General features: G+C 41.9%; 1 protein-coding gene across 1 annotated transcript in view; it reads right to left on the reverse strand.

Annotated features, from left to right (window-relative positions):
• The window catches only part of LOC6603397 (stromal interaction molecule homolog), a 183,999-nt gene that overhangs the window by 68,898 nt on the left and 91,571 nt on the right, over positions 1-23,530 (reverse strand). Inside the window, exon 3 of the mRNA XM_026991665.1 lies at positions 21,148-21,380. Coding sequence (XP_026847466.1) covers positions 21,148-21,380 — 233 coding nt within the window. The remainder of the gene's footprint in view (positions 1-21,147; positions 21,381-23,530) is intronic.

Below are 23,530 nucleotides of genomic sequence, written 5' to 3' on the forward strand. Positions count from 1 at the left end.
GATCAACTGCTGCCCACATGGAGTGGTCGGAGTCAATTTTTCGGCCGCCAGCGGCTGAGTTACGGTTGGCACTTGTAGATCCCGCGGAGTGACAATTTAACGCCTCGGAGACTCATTCAGCAGTTTTTTCAGTTTCCCAGTTACAGCAGTTTCCCACAGGATTTTTTGGCACATAGAACAGAAAACTCCATAATACAAAATTTTTACTGATGCTGAGGCTTGTTTTGATAGTAATAAAATAAAATTTAAATATATAATAATATCAAGGAGAATATTCGAGCAGAATTGTTTTTAGCGGTTTATGACAAGTTTTCCACCCATCGGAAAATGTTAGGGAAAACTGCTCCCAAATATTTGAAAATAGCTCCAGGTATCCTTTATCCAATACTGAAGAAATACCAGCAATATGTCAACATACCGTTAAACTAGATAATGTAAAAATGGGTATTTAAATACCCTAGGTTCTTTGGGGTACCTAAAATACAAATTTTTCTATATGGAAAAACTTTGGCGTAAATATACTCAAAAAACGTAATCAAATTAAGTTATATTTGTTATTTTATTATAATTTGATAGATATGTACATATATGTTTATTATTATTATTAAATAATGCTAAAAGCTAGTTAAAACTAAATATTAACAGGAGTTGGAGCTATAGCTACTGAGGCCTTAAGCTCTAGGGTAATTGGGTCAGCTTTTATACATATGCACAAAGATGTTGGGATGAGTATTTATTTACAGTATGTTAAGTTATATATTGTGAAGGATATTGGCGGTTTATAGGAATTTGAGGATAATTTTGGAATTTTAGTTGGTGGGGTTTGCGATAAGTTGCATGGGGTCGTTGTTATTAAATGATAGGGACCTTGTGGTGAGAGTGAGGGGCAGGTGTATAGTGTGTGTCGTAAGTCTATGTTAGCGTTGTGGCACAATGGACCATGTGTTGGGCAATGTTTTGTCAATGTAGTGGGCGTTGGTCAGCTTGGTGTGGCCCAGTCTCAGTCTATTAAATATGACATGCTGCCTTCTATTAAGGATATTGTTTTTGGGTGGGGTGTTGTTTGTAGCGAGGCTGCTAATTTGTTGGTACCATGTAGAGGTGTTTGTGAGGAGGTCAGTATGTTTGGATTGGAGGATTCTTTTTAGGAAGTGTGCAATGTCGGTAGAGTTGTGGTTTGTGATGTAAATGAGGGGAAATTTGGCGTTCATCTTGGTTGTAGAGTCGGCGAATTCGTTGCCTTTTATGGCTATGTGACTGGGTATCCAGATTATTGGGAACTTAGGGAAGTGGGTGGATAATAAGTTTATGATCGAGGAGGCGTAGTAGGAGTGATTGTTGGGGTTGATGTGATAGAGGAGAGGGAGTCGGTGCAGATCGCATATTTTCCACGTTTATTTCGGGTTAATAAGATGGCTTCGTGTATTGCGATTATTTCGCTGGAGAGTACAGATGAGTATGCTGGCAGCAATCCAGTTTTTATTACTGCTGACTCGTTTGTTTTACTGTAGGTGGTAATGCCCCCGGCTTTGGAGCCGTCTGTGTAAAGGCAGTTGAAGTGGAAAAGTTGGTGGAAGACTATTGTAGGGGTAGTGTTTTTGTTGTGATTGGAGAGGTTGATGTTTGTTGATTTTTGGATGGTAAGGATGTTGAATTTTTTGGATGTGGAAGTTCTGATTGGGGAAAAAGGGATGAGGTGTTTTTGGGACACTTGTATGGCTCTGTCTACCGTGCTGAGAGGTCGGTGTTTTCTTTTATGGGTTTTGGTAAGAGTATTTAGGGGGGTGGATTTACCGTGGATGAGGTTTTTGGAGATTTTCCCGGTTAGGTAGTCTCGTTTGCTTTCAATGGTGAAGATGTTGGTTTCAGCTAGCATATTATTTATGGGTGTGGTACGGAATGCTCCAAGGGCGGCTTTTATTGCTGTATTTAGGATGGCTTTTTGACGGTTAAGCTGGGATTTGGGAGCAAATCCATATATGGGAAGGCAGAAATCTATTTTGGAGATGATTATGGATTTTATGATTTGCACTAATGATGAGGTGTGGCAGTTATATTTAAATAAAGACAGGTGTTTGATAATGCCTAGTGGCTTAGCAAGGTCAATTTTGAGTTTGTTGATGTGAGAGATCCAATTGTATTTGTTGTTAATTGTGAGCCCTAGGATTCTAGGTGTGTCGGTAGCTTGGATGGTTGTGCCACCGGTGAGTATCTTGGGTTTGCAGTTGTGCTTGCGGCATATATGAAGGAGTTGGGATTTTTCCTTAGAGAGGATTGAGCCTGAGTGATTGCACCAGTCGTCTATTTGGTTAAATATTGTTTGGATGTTAGTTGTGGGACTTTTTTGTTTGTTGTGATTGATGAGTAGGTGGAAGTCGTCGGCTTACGCGCAAAACTTGATTTGTTTGTGGAGGGAGATGATATCGGTGAGTGAGTTGTAGGCTATGAGGAAAAGGATAACGGAGATTGGGGAGCCTTGGGGAATGCCATTATTTAGAGGGAAGATATTTGATAGGCTTCTGCCGGATTTGACGGGGATTTTTCTGTTCGACATAAAGTTCTTAACATAATTAAGAATTCGTGGCCCTACTTTCCATTTTTTTAGTTGGTTTATTACGGTGTGAATACCAATTCTGTCGAAGGATTTGGTGAAGTCCAGCGAGATGACTGTGAAGTGTTTTTTCAGGGCGATGGCTCTGGTAGCTAGGTGATCTACATAAAGTAGACTGTTTAGTACAGATTTGCCTCTTTTGAACCCTAGTTGGTTGTTGTGGATCAGTTTGTTATTTAAAACAAACCACCACAACCTTTTTGCGACAATCTTGTCCAGAGTTTTGGCTAGGCATGAGTTTAGGGAGATGGGTCTGTATGATTTGATATCGGTTTGGGGTTTTTGTGGTTTTAAGATGGGGAGGACTAGGCTGAGTTTAAGAGATTGTGGGATGGAGGAGTCGAGTATCTTGTTGTAGAAGGTTAGGATTCTTGTTTTGAGGGAGTAGGGTGAGTTCTTTAGCATGGAGTAAGAAATCCGGTCAAGAGAAGGAGTGTTTCCTTTCAAGGTGGACAGTGCTGATGTGTTGTCGATTAGTGTTATGTCTGTCTCGATTTCTAGGGCTGCTGGTGTTGGGTTAGAGTTAGAGGGGGTGTTAATGAGGATTTTGTTGGACAGGAATGTTGTGGAGAAGATGAGGTCGTCTGCTTCTTCTCACCATGTCTGGGCAAAGGAGTTGGCTATTTCGGATTGGCAGGTTGTTTGTGATTGGGTGTAGGGGATATGTATGGCATGTATATTTTTAGTGGGGTAAAGACCGCAGAGACGTCTGATGTTGGACCATGTTGTGGTTGGATCTGAGTTAAGGTGTATATGGGTTGTGAACTCAAGAATCGATTTTCGTTTCCCTTCTCTAATTGCTCTTTTAAAACTAGCTTTCGATTTTTTGTATTCTATGATGTTGTGGTTGCTTATGTTGTGTTTGAGATAGTTCCATTTTGCGACTTTGTCTCTTTTGAGGAGTGAAAGTTGTTTGTTCTACCAGGGAACAGTGCGGGTGAGAGAGAAGGTGGTCTTTTGTGGGGTAGATAGGTGGGCACTTTGGATAAGTATTTTTTTATACGGGCGGCTTCTCTATTGACATTGTTATTTGATAGGGGATAGGGAGAGGGAGTGTTGAAAAGTGAAAGTATGATGGGAAAGTGGTCAGAACCGTAAAGGTCATCTATCACTTCCCAGAGGATCTCTGGAGCAATTCTGGATGTTGCAAGTGAGAGATCGATGTGGGTAAATGTATTGTGTGTTGAGAAGTGGGTCGGAGTATTGTCATTTAGTAGGATGAAGTTCGAGCGGTCTAGGAATGAGGCTATTGTTTTTCCTCTGCAGTTGGCCTTAGGTGAGCCCCAGTAAGGGTGCCAGCTATTGAAGTCTCCTAGGACAATGGTGTGGTCGTTTGCCGGGGTGAGGACGTTTTGGAGGTTACGGGTGTTGAAGGATTTGTTAGGCGATATGTAGGCGGATATGATATTGAGATTTGATTTGGACCTTATGGTGACGCCTACTGCTCAAAGTCTGAGTTGAGCTGAATTTGGGTATGGGAGATGGAGTTGTGAATGAGGAGAGCTGTGCCACCGAAAGCATTAGTGGGGTTGTTGTTGCAGTATAGGCTAAAGTTAATTGGGATTGGGAGTGAGATGGGGTTCGTTATGTTTCTTGTAATGCAATAATTTGAGGGTTGTGGGATTTCATGAGTGATTGCAGTTCTATATAATTATTCTTGTATCCGTGGATGTTCCATTGGATTCTTTTGAGCATTATATGTTAGTGGGAGTAGTGTTTTGTTTTCTTAGTGTTAATGCTTAGTGATAGTTACTAGTTTGGGCTGATATTTAAAGGCTGTAAATTTGGTTTGCTAATGCATTATTAGATAAAAGGGCTAGGTTTGCGTTTGGGGTCTTATATTTTCAGTTTTATCTTTGGCTTTGAGGTGTTTGGTAACCAGTTTAAGTTTGTCTTCTTCCTTAGTCTGGCTTCTGCGTTTACGGTCAGAATCTTGGATAGTTTTGGCATGTTTGGTATTTTTAGCGGTTTCCGTAGTTTCGGTGTCCATATCCATTTCTTGTTGTTGGCTGGGGGGGTGTAGTTGGGATGAAGTTGGGTTAGCGTTGATTGGATGTGTGTTTGGGGTGATGTCTCCGTAGTCTTTAATTGGTCTTATTTGGTGTGATTGGTTATAGGTGGGCTATGATAAGGTAGATGTTTCAGTGTTATGAGGTTTTGGTTGTTGATGGTGGGCTACTTCAGCGTATGGTGTGGATTGATGGGGGTTCCGTTGGTGGTAAATTTTCTTTGCGGTAGTGAAATCTACTTTTTCGATTGTTTTGATTATTGTGATTTCTTTTTGTTTGAGGAACTCTGGGCAATTTTTGTCTATGGGGCTGTGGTTCATTGGTTAATTGTGGTTAATGTGTTGAATTTGCAGTTACTGCAAAACTTTGGTTTAGAGCATAATTCATCGTCAGCAGGGTGTACTTCTGAGCAGTTAGTACAGATCTTTGGGGATCTGCAGTATTTAGAAGGGTGGCCGTATTTTTGGCAGTTGTGGCATTTAAGGGGGCGAGGCGTTTGAGGACGTACGTTCACTCGTTCGCAACCGATCATTAAATGTTGAGGTAGAGTTGGTGTGTCGAATGTGACTATGATGAGTCCGGTTTCATGGAGTACGTTGTCTTTCTGTTTGAGTATTTTGGTTGCGTCAATGTCTTTTTGAGGTTTGAGTTCTTTTTTGATTTCGTCTATATCAATGTTCCGCAAGTCGTTGTAGTATATTACCCCTTTGGAGAAGTTTAGAGTTTTGAGTTCAGTTTCTATTACTTCGAAGTCGTGGAATTTGGTGATTTTCATAAGTCTAGTAGCCTGGGCTGTTCCTTTTGTTTTGACTAGAAGTGATCCGTCTCTGATTTTTTTAACCGAGTCTACTTCACCGCAACACTGGTAGTCTATGACTTTTTTTATTATAAAAGGGGAGGTGTTTTCGAAAGATTTCTTATATTTTCTGTTTATTGATATGTATTGTGGTTCTAAGAAAGCTGTTTTGTCCCACTGAGTGAGCAATTTTGGGTCTGGTGGTCGCGACATTGCGCTCGAGCTTGGGCTGCAGCGCGCTTCACTTGGATTTGTAACTGTTCACTTGTTGTATTTGTTATTGGCTTTTTTGGAATTTTCTTTGTGCACTTGAATGATTTTCTGCGTGGATTTTGTTGTTAGATTTGCGTTTGCTGTTGCTTAACTTCTGGCGCGTCTTTACTTGACGGAGTCTAGACTGGCACTGAGATACATATATGTACATTGTACATTCTATGGAAATACAATCCAATCAAACAATTTCCTGGAGAATACACAAAAATATAACGGATGCTTTCAGATGACGGCATTCGGAGCCTAAGTTGTTGATCAACCCGGTACAAATCGGAGTTTGAGGTAATGGCGTCTTCTTGTTATCAAAATAAACAATTTTTATCCTGCCAATACCTTAACCAAATGCAACATGGTTAAAAATGTTTCCCCTACGTTGCTCTGTAAGGAAGCAAAGAAAATGCATCTTTGACGCAAGGGTCACGGTTTGCAGCAGTGCAAGTTTGAAAGTTGTAAGCAGTGTCATATGAGGCATCATACGTTGCTTTATGACTCAAAGGCCGGTATTACGATATAAATGGTGCAGGCTGGGATGTTTAAATTTGGCTGAACCTTTGTTTTATAGATATCAGCGAATCGATATGCTGATAAGCGCTGGTTTTTTTTGACTTGATCTGTGTCGGACAGATCTAGTTGGCTGATACTTTACCGTCGCTCCAGAACACCAAACCTGATTGGATCGTCTCCAGAGGTCTGGCTCGCACCACCAACAACCGTCTCTTGACTAGCTTGGCAGCTAGACCGCACGTACCAATGGATGAGGAGGATTCCGTGTCTGAAGCTGTGAAGCGTTTTTGGGAAAACTAGAAAACTACTGCTCTTGGTTCATGGCAACTCATTCTGTCTCGCTTGTCGTGGATTCAAAGGTCAAAGTGGTCGAAAAATCATTTGCTGAATGCTCAATATAGGTCAATATAGGTCGTTGCCTTCTCCCATCCAAAAATTGGCAATTTTTTATGACACATCAGTGCGTGCAACAATTTGACAGTAGCAGAACAAAACTACCTGTTGTTTTCGATGGATCTGAAAAGAAAACGTCTGCGCGCTTTCTCAATGACTTATTAATGGCTGGCCTAACTATTTAGCCCACTGCTTTGGTTTAGGTTCTTTCGGATTGCACATTGTGGAGATATCTGCAAGATATCGCTGTGTGCGGATGACTCTCCAGAATGAATATTTGCAATGCATCCTTCTACGTCGACGATCTTATATCGGGTGACACAATTGAAGAGGTGAATGCGATCCATCGTCAAGTAAAAGAGCTCCTGAATAGAGGAAACTTTGCCATACGCAAATGGTGCTCCAATGAGTCGAGAGTGCTTGAGGAGGAGCCTGAGGAAGACAGGGAACAACTGCTCAAGTTCCATGATGGAACAGACAAAGCGCAGGCATTGGGGCTGGTATGGAATCCTAACCCAGATAACCTACTGTTAAATTTTTCGCAAATCATGCCAGAAGGCCCACTCACCAAACGTACTGTCCTGTCATCGACAGGCCAGATTCTATGATCCGCTCGGTTTGATGGCACCTATTCTAGTCAAAGCCAAAATATTCTTGCAGTCGGCAGTGTGGTCTGACCTGACATCTCAATTACGCATCGTTGAAAAGTTCAAATTTCCTCGTCGAACTCATTCCTCCGAAGTCATTCCTCCAGTTGCACGGATTGTGTGATGCCGGCTTGGCCGCATATGGAGCTGGCGTTTACATAAAATCGAATGTCCATCTTCGCTTGCTCTGCTCAAAGTCCAAGGTAGCGCCTTTAGAAACGTTAACCATACTTAAATTGGAATTGGCCGCGTCGTTGCTGTTGGCTGAGCTCGTGCTAAACATAAAACAAAGTCTCTCATCTTCCTTCTGTTTTCCGCTGTTGTTTAACTATTGTGTTGTCCTGGATACATGAAGCCCCATCAAACTTTAACATTTTTGTCTCCAACATAATTGCGCAAATCCAGAGTTAACCAAATAAATGGAGTGGCATCACGTTCTAACAGAGCTTAACCCAGCAGATGTCGTATCAAGGTGGTGTTCTTCAAAAATGTTTTCAGTTTCCGAATTTTGGCTAAATGGATCGGCATACCTTTTATCAGACTCGTCAGAGTGGCCTTCTCCAGTTTCGCCACCTGCAGACTTACCGGAGCGCAGACAGACGGCATTGATTGAATAATTTGTGAAGGACCTCTCATGTGACAGCGAGTAAACGAACTCGTTTCGCCATCTCCAACGTGGCTTTGGATATATTTATAGCTCGAAGCAAGACATTTTCGTTCGTTATCTTTCGTAGTGATCAGACGCGTTTTTGTTTTGCGCTCCGCATTTTTTCCTTTTGTTTTGAATAAACAGCCGATGTTTTCCTCAATAAACTTTAATTAACTTCTTAAACAGCCAACAATCTGGAAACCTATTCTATTCCGCGAGTGCATGCCTTTTGATTTGTGTTAAAACATTATTTAACTTTTTATTTTTCGGCGTCGGCTTGTCGTGTTTGTGTTGTTGCAGTGAGTGAGTGCGCATTACATTGCATTGCAGTCCGCTCTCGTCTGGTAGCTTTTGTTGTGTTATCACTCTCTCCCTATCACTTAAACTTAAATAACTGTTCTTTCTCTCTCGCTCTCGTAACTTTCAGTTCAGTAGTTCTCTCTCTCTCATTAGCTGCTGCTGAAACTGTTCTCCTCTCCTCCTATTAGCGTTTGTCTGGCACACTAGTTTGATAGCCATTTGTTTTGAAATATTCAGCCAGGCTCCGTTTTTCACATTCACAAAAGTTTTCCGATTTACTTTTGAAATCACATAAATTGGGGCTCTCTTTTTCCCATTCCGCAAGATTTCTTCGTTTTCAAAACGAAAACATTTTCGTTGACGAAATGAAAAGTAAACGGCTTTTTATACAACAAAACGAACCTTAATTGCAAAAGGAAAAAAATAGATGACTTATTGATGCATTAACATAAACTTGATACCTATATCAGGGTAATTTAACTTGTGCTTTCTTTATAAATAATTTTATTTTAACCCAACCTAAAATTTGGCTCGGAAAAAATTGGCCACAGCAACAACAAATTTCGTTTTGGTGTAAGCAGCTGACGCATTCCGATTTGGTTATCGGAACGTTGGCAATTAATAAATTTTTGCGTATAACAGCACAAATGTGCATGTAACAGCTCAGACTGTGCTTGTAACATGTGCTTAACAGAACATCTGGGTGAGCACAGCTGTTTCCCGCCCAATTTAATTCGGACTTCAAAATGTAACATATCGATAAAAAAAATATGTGAAAAATGGAACACCTTAAAACGAAAACGAAACGTTTTGGCTGAAAACGTAATCCGCAAAAGTAAATGAAAAACGGAGCCTGCCTGATTATTTGATTTTAATTTTGTTCAAATTTTTTATTATGGATTTTTCTGTTGTATGTGCCAAAAAATCATGCAATAAGCTGATCACCCACGATCAGCCGATTATCCCCTGCTGGCTCTGCGACATCGTAGTGAACGCAAAATGCGCTGGATTTTCTGGCCCTGTGAGTGATGCCATTTCAAAGCGTAATGGTTTGCACTACAGTTGCGAGGCATGCCGTGCGGTGGAGAAAGACATGGTAGCTTTTATTAGGCAGACGCGGAGTGGCTTTAAGGAGCTGACCGTTGGTTTTAAAAACCAATACGATCGGCTTCTAGCCATGGAGGCTCAGTTTAGCGGTTTAAAACTGCTGAATGAGTCTCCGAGGCGCAAAAAGGTCACTCTGCGGGATCTGCAAGTGCCAATAGTCGCCTCAGCCGCTCGTTGCCGAAAATCGGACTCTGACCACTCAAAGTGTACAGCAGCTGATTTCGTTTGCCACCCCAAGGGCAACGACAGCTGCTGGCGATGCAGATTCGGTAGCCGAATTCATCGCCTCGGAGAATGTGCAGCCAAGTACGTCTGCAGCGTCCGAGTCCGTAGTGTCCGCAAGCTCACTAGTTGTCCGGTCCATCCCGATCCCACCAGTAAATAGACGTTCCGGACCTCCGGGTATTGCCGCCACAGGTACTAGGCCTGTGGTGCCCAAACCACTGGTGGGAGTCCCACCAAAACGACAAGTTTTTGTCTCACGGCTGGCCCCTGACCTCACATCGAGTCAAAGCAGAATAAATGCCGTGGGTTGAAAGGTGGAGAAGTTTAATTTCTCTTATGCCAGGGAGATATCTTCGTTCAAGATAAGTGTCTCCCCAACTCACTTTGACACTATTTGCTCTGCTTTTGGCCAGACCAACTGTATTGGATCGGTCGAGTAGGCTACCTGAACGTGTCCGCTGCTTTCGTAATGCCGAGTTTGCGAAGCTTAATAACCTCATTAGGGATTTTGATTGGTCCGCTTTGTACATGTGCACTGATGTCATAAAAGGCACGAACATTTCTTACAATGCTCTTGGCACATTTTTTGATTCTTGTGACCCCCTTTCTTGTCCGACTAGATCTGGAAAGACTTTATAAAAAATTTCAAGAAGAAGGTTCTCCTTAGCTATGTAATAGCTCGGTCAAACTTTTCAGTTCTTAATGCTCAATGCTATAAGAACTACCTATCTCGATGCAGGATACGTTTTTCTCAGGACCCTAAACAGTTTTACTGCTTCGTAAACAGTAAGCGTAGAACGTCCGCACACCCATCCTCGCTATCATTTTGTAATACGTCGGCAAATAATGATCAGGCAATTGCCGATCTTTTTGCCCAATTTTTCCAAACCATTTATTCTGAGGAAAGCTACTCTGGTCATACGTACCCATACGGTATACCGAGGTCGAACGGCATTTTCAGTCCCTTGTTAAATGAATGTCCCCTACTTCATGATCTTCGACTAGTTAAGCCGGTGTTTTCACCGGGTCCAGACGGGGTTCCAGGTTGTGTACTCAGGTACTGCGCCGAGGCGCTGTGTGGACCTTTGATTAAACTATTCACCATGTCCATTGATTCTTCTTGCTTCCCCCCGATCTGGAAGGAATCGTTTATAATTCCTCTCCATAAAAAAGGTAGCAAGTCTGATGCAAAAAAATTATAGAGGTATAGCAAAGTTATCCGCTATTCCTAAAATGTTTGAGAAGTCACTTATATCTCCAACTCAGCATGGATTTATAAGGCGACAATCAACCACCACGAACTTGTTAGAGTTTACCTCTATCATTATTAAAGCCTTTCAAGGTAACTTACAGACGGATGTTATTTACACCGACTTAAGTAAAGCATTCGACTCTGTAAACCATTCCCTTTTAGCGCATAAACTTTACCTTTTATGGTTTCCGCCCAACTTCCTGAGATGGATTTCTAGCTATCTTTGTTCTAGGTCTCAAAGAGTCCTCTTCAAAAACTCCCTCTCTTTACCAGTAAAGGTTTCTTCGGGAGTACCACGGGGCAGCCATCTAGGCCCCTTACTCTTCACACTCTTTATTAATGACTTGCCTTCAGTATTAACATACTCTCGAGTACTTATGTATGCGGATGATGTTAAACTCTGTGTCCAGTACAAGGACATTTCATTTCATTCTCGCTTGCAATCCGATCTCAATAGCTTTCAATCATGGTGCTGTGCAAACTTGTTACACCTTAATGCCTCGAAATGCAAAGTTATGACATTTCATCGTTTTAGCCCTTTGTTGGCTCCCTATACCCTATTTGGTGGTTCTCTTGAGAGAATTACCCCGGTGGATGATCTGGGTGTTATGTTAGACCCCAAGTTAAAGTTTTCCGAACACATTTCTACCATGGTAAATAAGGCCATGGGCGTGCTTGGGTTTATACAGAGGTGGTCAAAGGAATTTGACGGAAGGAATATAACAAAGACTCTCTATACCTCGCTTGTTCGTCCGATCTTAGAATACGGCTCCTGTGTATGGTGCCCTCAGTACAAAGTACACCAGGACCGTATAGAATCAGTACTTGATTAGGGGTGACATAGACAGCCCTGATCTGTTGAGCCGCATAAACTTCACGATTCCTATTAGACTGACTAGAAATTTTATACCGTTGTTCCATCCACTTTGTAGATCGAATTATTCCTTGGATGAACCATTTAGGGTCTTATGCTCGGATTATATTTCCCTCTACCATATTATATCCACCACTAATTCTCTTCCCCTTATTAAATTACTAATCCTTACACACCTTTCTAATAATTAGTAATTGTAGTGGTATTTGTATTTTGATTGCATGCTTAGTTTCTTAGTAAGTTTAGTGCTAATTTTCCTCGAATGTTAGTCTAATAGCTATCTTTCTTGCATGTTCGCGTTCGGTTCGGCTACGCACCGTGCGTCATGCGGGAGCGCCCCTCGGTCGGTTGGGCGGGAAGAGGGCTGCGTTTTGCCTGGGATTCGCGCGTAACAGCCTTCTGCTGGTTTCACACGTGCCACTTGACGGTGCAGTAACTGCATCGCCTCTTGAAAGATGCAGTCATTGCATGTCAACGTCCAAGAAATTGAAAATACGTTCGATCAAGTGGTTCGCTCACCGTGCAGGAGCAAGCCTGTGGAACGCGTCTTCTAATAAAAAGTATCCAGAAAGTTTATTTTGCTGAGAAGATCAACGCCACTATAGCACTTCCTGCCAAGAGCACGTTGTTTTACATGCGCCCGACACTCGGTGGTGATGGCACGTTGGTGGAGAGCTTCGAAAATTCGATGCAAAGCACCCAATCTTGCTTTCGAAGTGTCATCCAATCAAGAAGGCCATTATAACTTTCTATCATGAAAAGTTCTCGCATGCTGGTCCACAAGCTTTACTTGCATCGCTTCGTCAGAAATGTTGGCCTGTTGGAGGGCGAAATTGGTGGCAAGCGTCTTTAGCAAATGCGTTTGGTGCGTTCGGACAAAGGTTGGCAGGGCACGTGATTGGAGACTTGCCAACGGATCGAGTCGAACCGAACGCCGCGTTCCACACAACTGGAATCGACTTTTGTGGGTGGTTCTATTACAAAGCTGAAATTCGGAATAGGCCACAATGCAAAACCTACATTGCAATATTTGTTTGTTTTTCAACCAAGGCCACGCATATGGGTCAGCAAGGATCTAAACACAGCCTGATTGATCGCGTCATTGAGGAATAGCGATATCCCTCCTCGTTCTCCTCATTTTGGCGGATAATGGGAAGCGGCAAAATATCACACTTTTATTGAGTCGTCGCGGCAACGGTGCTAGACCTTGAAGAGCTTCGCACTCTCGTGTATTAGATTTCGGCAATTCTTAACTCTCGACCACTGTATCCCATTTCAGAAGACCCAGAAAATCTAGAAGTGCTCCTGCCAACTCACTTTCTAAAGGGCTCAAGCTCCATGACGTTACCAGAGCCCGAAATAACCTTAACGCTAACCATCTAAGTCGTTGTCAGCAGCTTGGTGCCGAAGAGGCCATACCAGGCAAGTTTAGAATCATCAGAGTCGCAATAGTTCAAACAACGATGGGTTTACTCAATAGAGCAGTGGGGAAGCAAGCCGTCCTGTCCGTCGACTCTGTATGGGTTGAAAGCTATGACTTTAAACCGGGGGGAGAATGTTTGGAGTAGAACGGCGCAGAATTGTCCTAAAGTATATGCCATCGAGCATCATTGTTTTGCTATTTTTAATGTTTTGTAATCTCCCTCTATTAGCGCCCACACCGCTAACGCTTGCGCTCTGGTAAGCTTTGGCGCTCTTGCGTTTGATCTGAGCTTTTGGATGCTGCTGCAGCCGCGCCGCGTTGATAGAGTCAGTGCTGCTCCGACCACAAATACACAATAAACATGTAACATATTTTAAGAACTATTTCGTGCGTGTTTTTATACCCGATACTCAAAATGAGTGTAGGGGTATATTATATTTGTGGTGAAAATGGATGTGTGTAACGTCCAGAAGGAAGCGTTTCCGACCCCGTAAAGTATATATATTTTTGATCACCATCAATATCCGAGTCGATTGTCTGTCTGTCCGTCCTTATCAGCGCCTAGTGCTCAAAGACTATAAGAGCTAGAGCAACGACATTTTATATCCGGACTTATGATATATCCGGACACTGTTACAAGTATATTCCAAAACTTCGCCCCACCCACTTCCGTCCCCACAAAGGGCGAAAATCTGTGGCATCCACAATTTCAAAGATGACTATATCTTCTAGAGTGCAAAATTTGATCCAGATCGTATAATTATTATAGCCAGAATCAAGAAAACAATTTAATTCTCTCTCGCTGTGTCTCTCTCTAACACACATGTTTCATGGTCGGCTTTGCCTATTGCAAAATGTGAGTTCAAGGATCTCAGAGACTATAAGAGCTACATAGAGCAACCAAATTTGGTACCCACACTCCTGTGATATCGGACCTTGACACCAATTTTGGTGTTTTCAAAGTAATTCGGACAGTTCATGCAAAACTGAAAACTGGAGTATAGTACATACATAGTTATGTCCATCTGTCCGTCTGTCAGTCTTGTTTGAGGCCTAGTTCTCAGAGACTATACGATCTAGAGCTACGTAATTTTGTGTGAAGACTACTGTGCCCTATTCCTATGTTCTTGCTTGTTTCCCAAACATAGCTGTAATGTTCTTACACGTATAGCCAAAGCCCGCAGCTGCACACGCATACATCGATGTGTACCGTTTTGCATTGGACCGTCGCATGATCTTTTAATTCCCTTTTGGCTCGACTTCTTTTGTGGAGTGGAAGTTAGCAAAAATTTCTAGATGAAACCAACCGGACGCATAGTTTGTACCGCCGCATCATCGACTCCCCCGCTATTCATATACATTGTACATGTGTTTTACATATTACCTTTTAATATAACCGCCAATATTAAATAACCAATATAAATAAATAAGCTCAATATTAAGAAGATTATACAGTCCACTAAGTCATAACCATAGCAAAGTTTTGGTCCTTCGAGCCGGATTTCCGTGTTTGAGTTTATTTTATATACACTACTGGCCAAAAAAATAAGTACATCGGTGTTGTGCTAGTTTGTAATGGAATAGCTCGGATGTTTGTAAATTTATGGATACCAATTGTTATATTTGGAAAGGTTACAGTCTTGCCAAATATTTAAATCAAAAATTAAAGTAAAATTCGATGCATACATTTTTGCTGAATGGCCATTTTTGGTCTGGCCAAAATAATAAGTACACTGGTGTTATTTATAAATTTTAAAGGATTAGATAAGGATTTAGTCAAAGGATTGTTGGTTTTTATTGAGTTCCTTCATATTTAAGTACATGAGAGTTAAAAAAAAATCTTTAGATAGGCCGTACTGCTAAAGAAAAGAAGTTTTCCATAAGTCTTCAAAAAGAAAGGAAAATTCTCCGGGAAATTGCGAAAAGTCTTGGACGATCAGTATTTTTGGTTCAGAATATTTTAAAGTCTAAAGTGCTTATTGAAAATCGAGGATGGAAGAAGAAATCTTTACAAACAACGGACACCCGCATCATCGGTCTTGCAAAAAAGGATCAGTTCATGTCTTCCAAGGCGAAATACGCTCAAATTGGGAAAGAAAAATCAGGTCTGATGGTTCGTCGGAGACTTCAATATACAGATCTAACAGGACGTATAGTCCGAAAAGTTGCCTTACTTCGAGTAAAAATTTTAAAGATGAGGCAAAAAGTCGTTGAAAATCATTTGGCATGGTCTGGGTCAGATGGGTCTTAAAAGTGGAATAAGATATTATTGAGAGACCAAACAAAAATAAATCTTTTTAATAATGGCTATAGAAGATGTATACAACGAGCCAAAGGCAAAGAATTCGACTTCCGGTACAAAAAGAAAATGGTTAAGAACGGAGGCTGATGTATAGGTATCTGAGGCTATTTTTCTTGGCATGGCGTTGAGGTACATCGCATAACTGATCATGTGATCCAATTCGGGTATAAAAAGATATTGACAGACATTATACAACCTTATGCTGAGGAAAACATGCCCTTGAGATGGGTCTTCGTACCGGAAAATGACCCAAAGCACACCTCAAAGGTGGTGAAGGCATGGTTTATGGAAAAAAATGTAAACGTTATGGCTTGGCTAAGTCAGTCTCCTGACTTAAACACATTTGGGGTGACTTTAAACGTCGAATTGGTAAAAATGCTTTTCGAAAAGAAAAAGAATTGTGGAGAATTTGTGCAAAAAACGTGGTATGAGATTCCAGTGGAGACTTGCCGCAAACTTATTGCTAGTATGCCAAGAAGAATGGCCGAAATCATCAAAAAAATGTGGCTATTTAGGATACTATTAAAAGATTATAAATTATAAAAAAAGTGGACAAATTTGGAGACGCTTTCAGTTTTTCGCTTTGTAGAATTGCTGTACTTATTATTTTGGCCAGCCCTTATTTATGATTTTAAGGTTTAATCGGTCATAAAATATATATTTGAAATGAAAAATGCTTATGATAAATATTTGTATAGTCTATTGTAGCGTGTACTTATTATTTTAGCCAGTAGTGGACATATTGAGTGAAATCGTTGACCGCTGTTCACCATGAAGACCCTAGTTCATCGTCTAATTCAGCAACGTGATGTCTGCAAATCCCAAATAACTCGCGTGGCTATGGAGGCTTAAGAGTTTGTACAGTCATGTACTTCTGTGCAACTTTCAACCGCTTTACGGAGCTCTCTGAGCTGGTCCAATATAATGATGAAGATAAATACGTGGATCCGGATTTGGAAATCCCCGAATATGAGAAAAAGTTCTTTAGTGCGCATAGTATTTTCACCGAAGCCATACGTGACCGGAGCAGTCACGATAATGAGCACGACAACTCAAATCTACTGCTATCAAACACTGTGGAACGCTTATTTGAGGGACAAGCTCAACTTCTGGAGAAGATTCGGGACTCATCGAGAACCACAGAGCTGCCTTTCGAAAAAATACGCATTCCGACGTTTTCGGGCAGATACGAGGATTGGTGTCAATTTAGTGACTTGTTCTTAGGCTGAGTCGACTACAAGAGTAGTTTTTCCAAGTGCCAAAAGTTTCATTATTTGAAATCTTATCTGGATGATGAAGCGTTGTCTCTGATAAAACATATTCCCATATCGGAGGCCAATTACCAGGACGCATGGGAGAGGCTCAAAAACAAGGAAGCAAGGAAGCTTGGGCTACCTCCAGTGAATCTCGAAAAGAAAATGTGAGCATAAATTACCTGTTCGGCTTTGTCTGCGCCCGTCTTGTCACGATCCAAAGCTAATCCATGGTACACACACGGTGCTGAATAAACGTCGTGCATTTTCTCATCATGTTGATGTGCCAAAAACGCCTGTTTGTGATTGTGTATATTGTCACGAGCAACACAGTCTTTATGCGTGCACTCAATTCAAGGCTCTGGATGTTATGGATCGCCGCACGTTCGCAATGGATGGTAATTTGTGCTTCAATTGTCTAAGCCGATCTTATCAAGTAAAGGAGTGTAATTCCACAAACACGTGCCGTCTGTGTAAGTTGAGGCACCACACTCTTGTTCATCCAGGGGATATGCGCTCTGTCATGGCTTCCGCTGCTGTCAATACATCCGATGAATCTACCGTCCGCTCGTCCAGTTTCTCTGCTGATGCTGATCCTGCCATCAAACATTGGAGAGGAAATTCGTGGCCATGAGTCAGGCCATATTGCCACCGATTTTGGCCACTATAGTCGACTCCTGGGGAAACGAGACCACCTGCAGGATACTGTTGGATACTGGTTCGACTATAACGATGGTCGCCGAATCATTTATTCAACGAATTGGTTTGCCGCGCACCCACGCTCGTATACCAGTGGTTGGTCTAGGCGCAAATCCTGCTGGGGTTACTAGAGGTGCCACATTCACGCTGCTCTCCCGCACAAGCTCGGCCTCAGTGGTGGTAACAGGTCTGATTATGAACACTTTAACCTCCTCGATTCCAGCCCAGAGGATCGAGTCTAACACACCGATGTGGAAAAGGATTCGTGATCTACCCTTAGCGGACCCTACATTTGGTAAACCAGGCGAAATCGACGTGATCTTAGGAGCTGATCAGCTTTGGAACCTTTACACTGGACAACGCAAAGAGTTTGGTTCTGAATATCCTATTGCACTTCATACTAATTTTGGTTGGGTCATTACAGGCAGCTACCATCTCAGTAGTGATGCTCACAACCACGCACTAGCACATCACGCGCACGAGGATCTGGACACTTTGGTTCGATCGTTCATGGACATGGAACGAGTTCAACCAAGTGACGAAAGGAGGAGACTGCTACACTCGATCATTATCGACTACTGACCGTGACGTATGGTTTAGCGTCTTCACCATTCTTGGCGGTTCGAGTTCTCAAGCAGATCGCGCAATATCATGCCGATTTGTATCCGAAGGCTGCTGCTGTGCTTGTACGAGACGCGTACGTGGATGATATTCCTACTGGTTGCGATAATATCGACGATCTCATTGCACTCAAAGATGAATTAATTTTACTATTGAGCCAAGCTCAATTTAAACTTCGAAAATGGAGTTCAAACTGTTGGTCACTACTCAATTCGCTGTCAAAGGACATTTGTGAGTATAGACTTGAAGCCCTATAGGGAGATAGCCCGACTCAATATGTCAAGGTTCTTGGAATACGCTGGGACCCGGCTGTGGACGAGCTTTCCTTCAAGATGACCATTCCTGACGCTACAAGGGTTCTGACAAAACGGATTTTGCTGTCTGAGCTTGCCTAGATCTATGATCCACTAGGGTTGCTTGCCCCCACAACTGTATTTCTAAAGGTTCTCTTTCAAAATAGTTGGCTGAGCTCGGTCGAATGGATCGAATCACTACCCGCGCAGCTATGCGCACGGTGGCAACAGTTTGTAGCTGAAGTTCATTTACTGGAAAGCTGTCGCATACCCCGCTACCTATCCTCGCCACTTCAAGCAACGGAGCTGCATGGATTCGTCGATGCTTCATCTCATGCGTAAGCCGCTGTCATCTACAGTCGCGTGAGATTCAATAATGACTATGCTGTAAAACTGATCGCCGCAAAAACCCGTGTTGCACCCATCAAACCTATCTCCATCCCACGACTCGAATTGAATGCCGCCCATCTTCTGTCGAAATTGATGTCTCAGGTTAAGCAAGCTCTTACTATTCCTATTTCCAGTACGTCGTGTTGGTCAGACTCCAAAATTTTACTACTTTGCTCTCATCACCCCCACGGACTTGGAACACTTATGTTTGTAATCGCACTGCTGAGATTCTGGAAGCTTGCCCACGTAGCTGCTGGTAATACATTCGCACTGAGGACATTCCCGCGGATTGTGCATCACGCGGTCTTCTACCAAAGGATTTGGTAGAACATCAACTGTGGTGGAATGGACCACCATGGCTTTCCCAATCACATCGCACTTGGCCACCTGTAATTGTATGATCAACAAAGCTTCCTCCTGGTCACATCTCTTGCGGACAATTAGCTATTGCTTTCGCTTTGTACATCGACTTCGTTGCAAGGACCGCCTGTCATCGTTTTTATCGTCATGGGAGCTTCAATATGCCCGATCTAGGGTAATCAAACATGTTCAGATGGAGTTCTGGACAAGCCCTTTCTCAAAAATCCAAGTTGATTCACTACACTCCATTTGTTGACGACCAAGGAATTCTGCGCGTAGGAGGACGCATTGGAAATTCGATGGCAACCTATGAGGCAAAACATCCCATAGTTCTTCCAAAGGAATCACCAGTCGCTGTTTTATTAGCTAGACACCAGCACGTAACATCGTTACACGCTGGAGTCGAATTTATGTTCCACACGTTGAACCAAAAGTACTGGATCCTTGGAGCCCGTAACATAGTCCGCAAAATCGTATTCAACTACAAGATTTGTTTCCTCCAGCGTAAAGGTACGCCTTTCGCGTTTAGCCCACCCGCTGTTTTCTACATTCTGGATTGGATTACGCTGGACCAGTTACCATCAAGACATCAGCAGGTCGGACACCGAAGTTTGGCAAAGCTTGGTTTGCCATCTTTGTTTGTCTGTCCACCAAAGCAATTCATATCGAGCTCGTCAGTGATTTGACGACTCCTGCATTTATCGCCGCTTTCAAACGGTTTTGGTCTCGACGTGTCCCCATATCCGATTTGTACTCAGACAATCGCAGAACATTCCATGGAGCCAGAAAGGAACGGACGGAGATGCAACGGATAGCTGTATCTCAAAGTCAGGACGAGGAAATTGCTAACTTTCTGACGAGTCAGGAAATCAACTGGCACTTCATTCCGCCGTCTGTGGTCTTTGGAAGACAGGCGTACGATCTATCAAACTCCACCTTCGCCGAATAATTGGTAGCAGTGTTTTCACTTTCAAGGAATATTCAACAATTTTAACCCAGATTGAAGGTTTACTCAACTCTCGCCCACTGTGCGCGCCCAGCGATCACAGCTTGGATCCCCTTACTCCTGCTCATTTTCTTACAGGTCAACCTCACATGTCGGTGCCGGAGCCGTCCTTGTTAGACGTCAACATTAACAGACTGCAGCGTAAGAGACAACTGCAAGCCAAGGTTCAAGGATTCTGGAAACGTTGGAGTCTGACTTCCTTGCAACCTCGCACGATTTGGCAGCAAGAGTCCAACGACATAGCCGTGGACACTCTTGTGGTACTGAACGAACCGAGTCAACCGCCTAGCAAGGGGCTGCTTGGGCGAATCACCGAAGTTCATCCTGGTCAAGACGAGAAGGTTCGAGTGGTCACCGTAAAACCAGCCCGAGGAGTTTATAAGAGACCTATAACCAAACTTGCTGTGCTTCCCTTGTTCTGTACAGTCGTTTAGGGGGCCAGTATGTTGAGAAATTAGCCGCGTAGTTTTAGTTCAATGTTCATGTATATTACAATTGCCCTATTCATATGCTCTTGATTGTATTGCACCGGTTACGTAACTATTTTTACGCGCATAGCTGTGTTGTTATTGCTTGTGTCCAAAACATAGCTGTAATGTTCTCACGTATAGCTAAAGCCCGCAGCTGCACACGCATACAACGATGTGTACCGTTTTGCATTGGACCGTCGCATCGCCTGATCTTTCATTCCCTTTTGGCTCGACTTATTTTGTGGAGTGGAAGTTAGTAAAAATTTCTAGATGAAACCAACCGGACGCAGAGTTTGTACCGCCGCATCATCGACTCCCCCACTATTCATATACATACATATGTACATGTAAAACACCCTGTAATATAACCACCAATATTAAATAAGCAATATAAATAAATAAGCTCAATATTCAAAAGATTATACAGTCCACTAAGTCATCCCAAACGGATCGACTTTTGTGAAATTTTTTTTTTTTGCAATAAATTAAATCGTGTTTTAGCGAATAGCGTTTGGTACAACATGTCAAACATATTGTATAAATTACATAAATCATAAGCTCAAATACATATATACTGACAGGTTACCATGTATAAAAGTAGAACCACGGCCTTTCCCGCGGCTCAAAATTTCCGTTCGTTTCTAATAGCCACATGAAATTCGTCTTATTTTCTATATTTTTACGACCTACCTTGGCAAAGAGGCACCAGTGACTTTATGTAACTTGAAGAGATCTACATATTGTGGAAGCTGTACAGATTGGGCCAACCAGTCTGTAGTCTGTTCAATAGTCCAGTTATGTACCTCTGATCTCAGCCAAGCTTCCCACAGCTCTTTGACCGATATATGCATGTCATCATTAAAATGAAACGCCTTTTGCCGTTTTTCATAGCCTGAGTCATACTTCAGTTCTTCCCGTAAAAACTAAAAAAATATAACAAACATATTTAAAACAATTAAAACAAAGTTCATAGAAACAATGGCAAATTTTTAATAAAGAACAAACAATAAAATACATATGTACATATATATATTTTCTGTAAAATATTAATATTTAACATAATATATTATAAATTATATATATAATCCTTTAATAAAAAAAGCGAATAATTTTTATTATATGCATATAAATATTTTATTAATATTTTTATACCCGGTGCTCAAAGAGTATACAGGTATATTGGATTTGTGGTAAAAGTGGATATGTATAACATCTAGAAGGACACGTTTTCGACCTCATAAAGTATATATAGAGAGACTATAAGTGCAAGAGCAGCTGAATCTTGTATCCAGACTGCTGTGTTTACGCAACACCTTACACGCGCTTACTCTTCCCTCTCTTTCACGCACTCTCCACCGTGCAGTGTACGCCCTCTGGCGGAGGGATAAATGTAAAGTCGCAGCCCTAACTGCAACTCACAACATTCCCGCTCGTTTCCCATTCGATTTGTCCACATATGTAAATATTTTCCGGAGTGCGAACGAAAGATGTCCCATCACTACGAGATACTAATTACTCTACTTACAGTTTGAAGTAGTCTTTTGTAGAGCGTAATTCAAAATGTAAAGACTTGTCTAGTCTAAAGTTTGTATCTGTTGATAATTTGCTTTATTAAATAGTAAAAGACCATTGCGGTTTTATATACCCTGTACTCAAAGAGTTTAGGGATATATTAGTTTTGTGGTGGATGTGGATGTGTGTAACACGAAAGCGCAAAATGGCATTACATCATCGAATTAAAGTTCAACTGCTAGTTCCGGCAATAAAAAAAACATGCAAACTAGAGCCCTTCATGAGCGCACAGTTTTAAAAATATTATCCCATCTCGCTTAACTGAATCGTGTGCTACTCGAAAACTATCAATATTTCACACTGTCTACAAAAACACATTGACAACATTCTCATATATGAGCTAGAGTCATGATTCAGTTGAACTGTCAAAAAAAGGAAGTGTGAGCAGCAAGAGCAGAAAGGCTACGCTGCTACTGTCATTCCCCCGCACAACTACAAGCCACAGTCGATATTGTTGAACTGTGCACTGTGAACAATATGCACACTGTGCACACTCTCAGCATTGTGGACACTATGTTAAAACCATATTTTATGTGAAAATATGTTGCCAAGAAAAATAATATTTATACCCGATACTCAAAATGAGCATTGGGGTATATTAGATTTGTGGTGAAAATGGATGTGTGTAACGTCCAGAAGGAATCGTTTCTGACCCCATAAAGTATATATATTCTTGATCAGCATCAATAGCCGAGTCTATTGAGCCCTGTCTGTCCGTCTCTATCAGCGCGTAGTTCTTAAAGACTACAAGAGCTAGAGCAACGTCATTTTATATCCGGACTTCTGTGATATGTCACTGATACAAGTATATTTCAAAACTTTGTCCCGCCCACTTCCACCCCCACAAAGGGCGAAAATCTGTGGCATCCACAATTTCAAAGATGTAACCCAGATCGTATAATTATTATAGCCAGAATCAAGAAAACAATTTCATTCTTTCTCGCTCTGTTTCTTTCTAACACACAGGTTTCATGGTCGGCTTTGCCTGTTGCAAAATATGAGTTCAAGGATCTCAGAGACTATAACAGCTAGAGCAACCAAATTTGGTATCCACACCCCTGTGATATCGGACCTTGACTGTTTTGGTTTCGACCGCAAAGGACGAAAATCTGTGGCATCCACTATATTGAAGATACGAGAAAACTAAAAACGCACAATCATAGAGAATGACCGTATCTACGAGATTGCTGAATCTGGATCATGTTTATAGCCAAAAGGAACAAATTAATTTGCGGTGGCTACGCAGCGCCCGACGACATGTTCAGACACGTTTTCTGTGTTTCCCGCACGCACACATTGTCTCTCAATGTAGCCATACTGACTATGTATGTATGTATCGGGTATAAATGTAGAGTTGCGGTCGTCGCAGCAACTCACAACGTAGGGGGAACGTTTTTAATTGGTTTTAGTTTTACTTTTCATATTTTTTTAAATTTATATTTAGAAACATAATTTTGTTGACCGTTTCTTCTTTGCCTGCTTCGTTTTTCACAAATTTAGT

The sequence above is a fragment of the Drosophila persimilis genome, unplaced genomic scaffold (assembly GCF_003286085.1).
Source record: "Drosophila persimilis strain 14011-0111.01,24,50 unplaced genomic scaffold, DperRS2 tig00000677-arrow-arrow-pilon, whole genome shotgun sequence".
Lineage (NCBI taxonomy): Eukaryota > Metazoa > Arthropoda > Insecta > Diptera > Drosophilidae > Drosophila > Drosophila persimilis.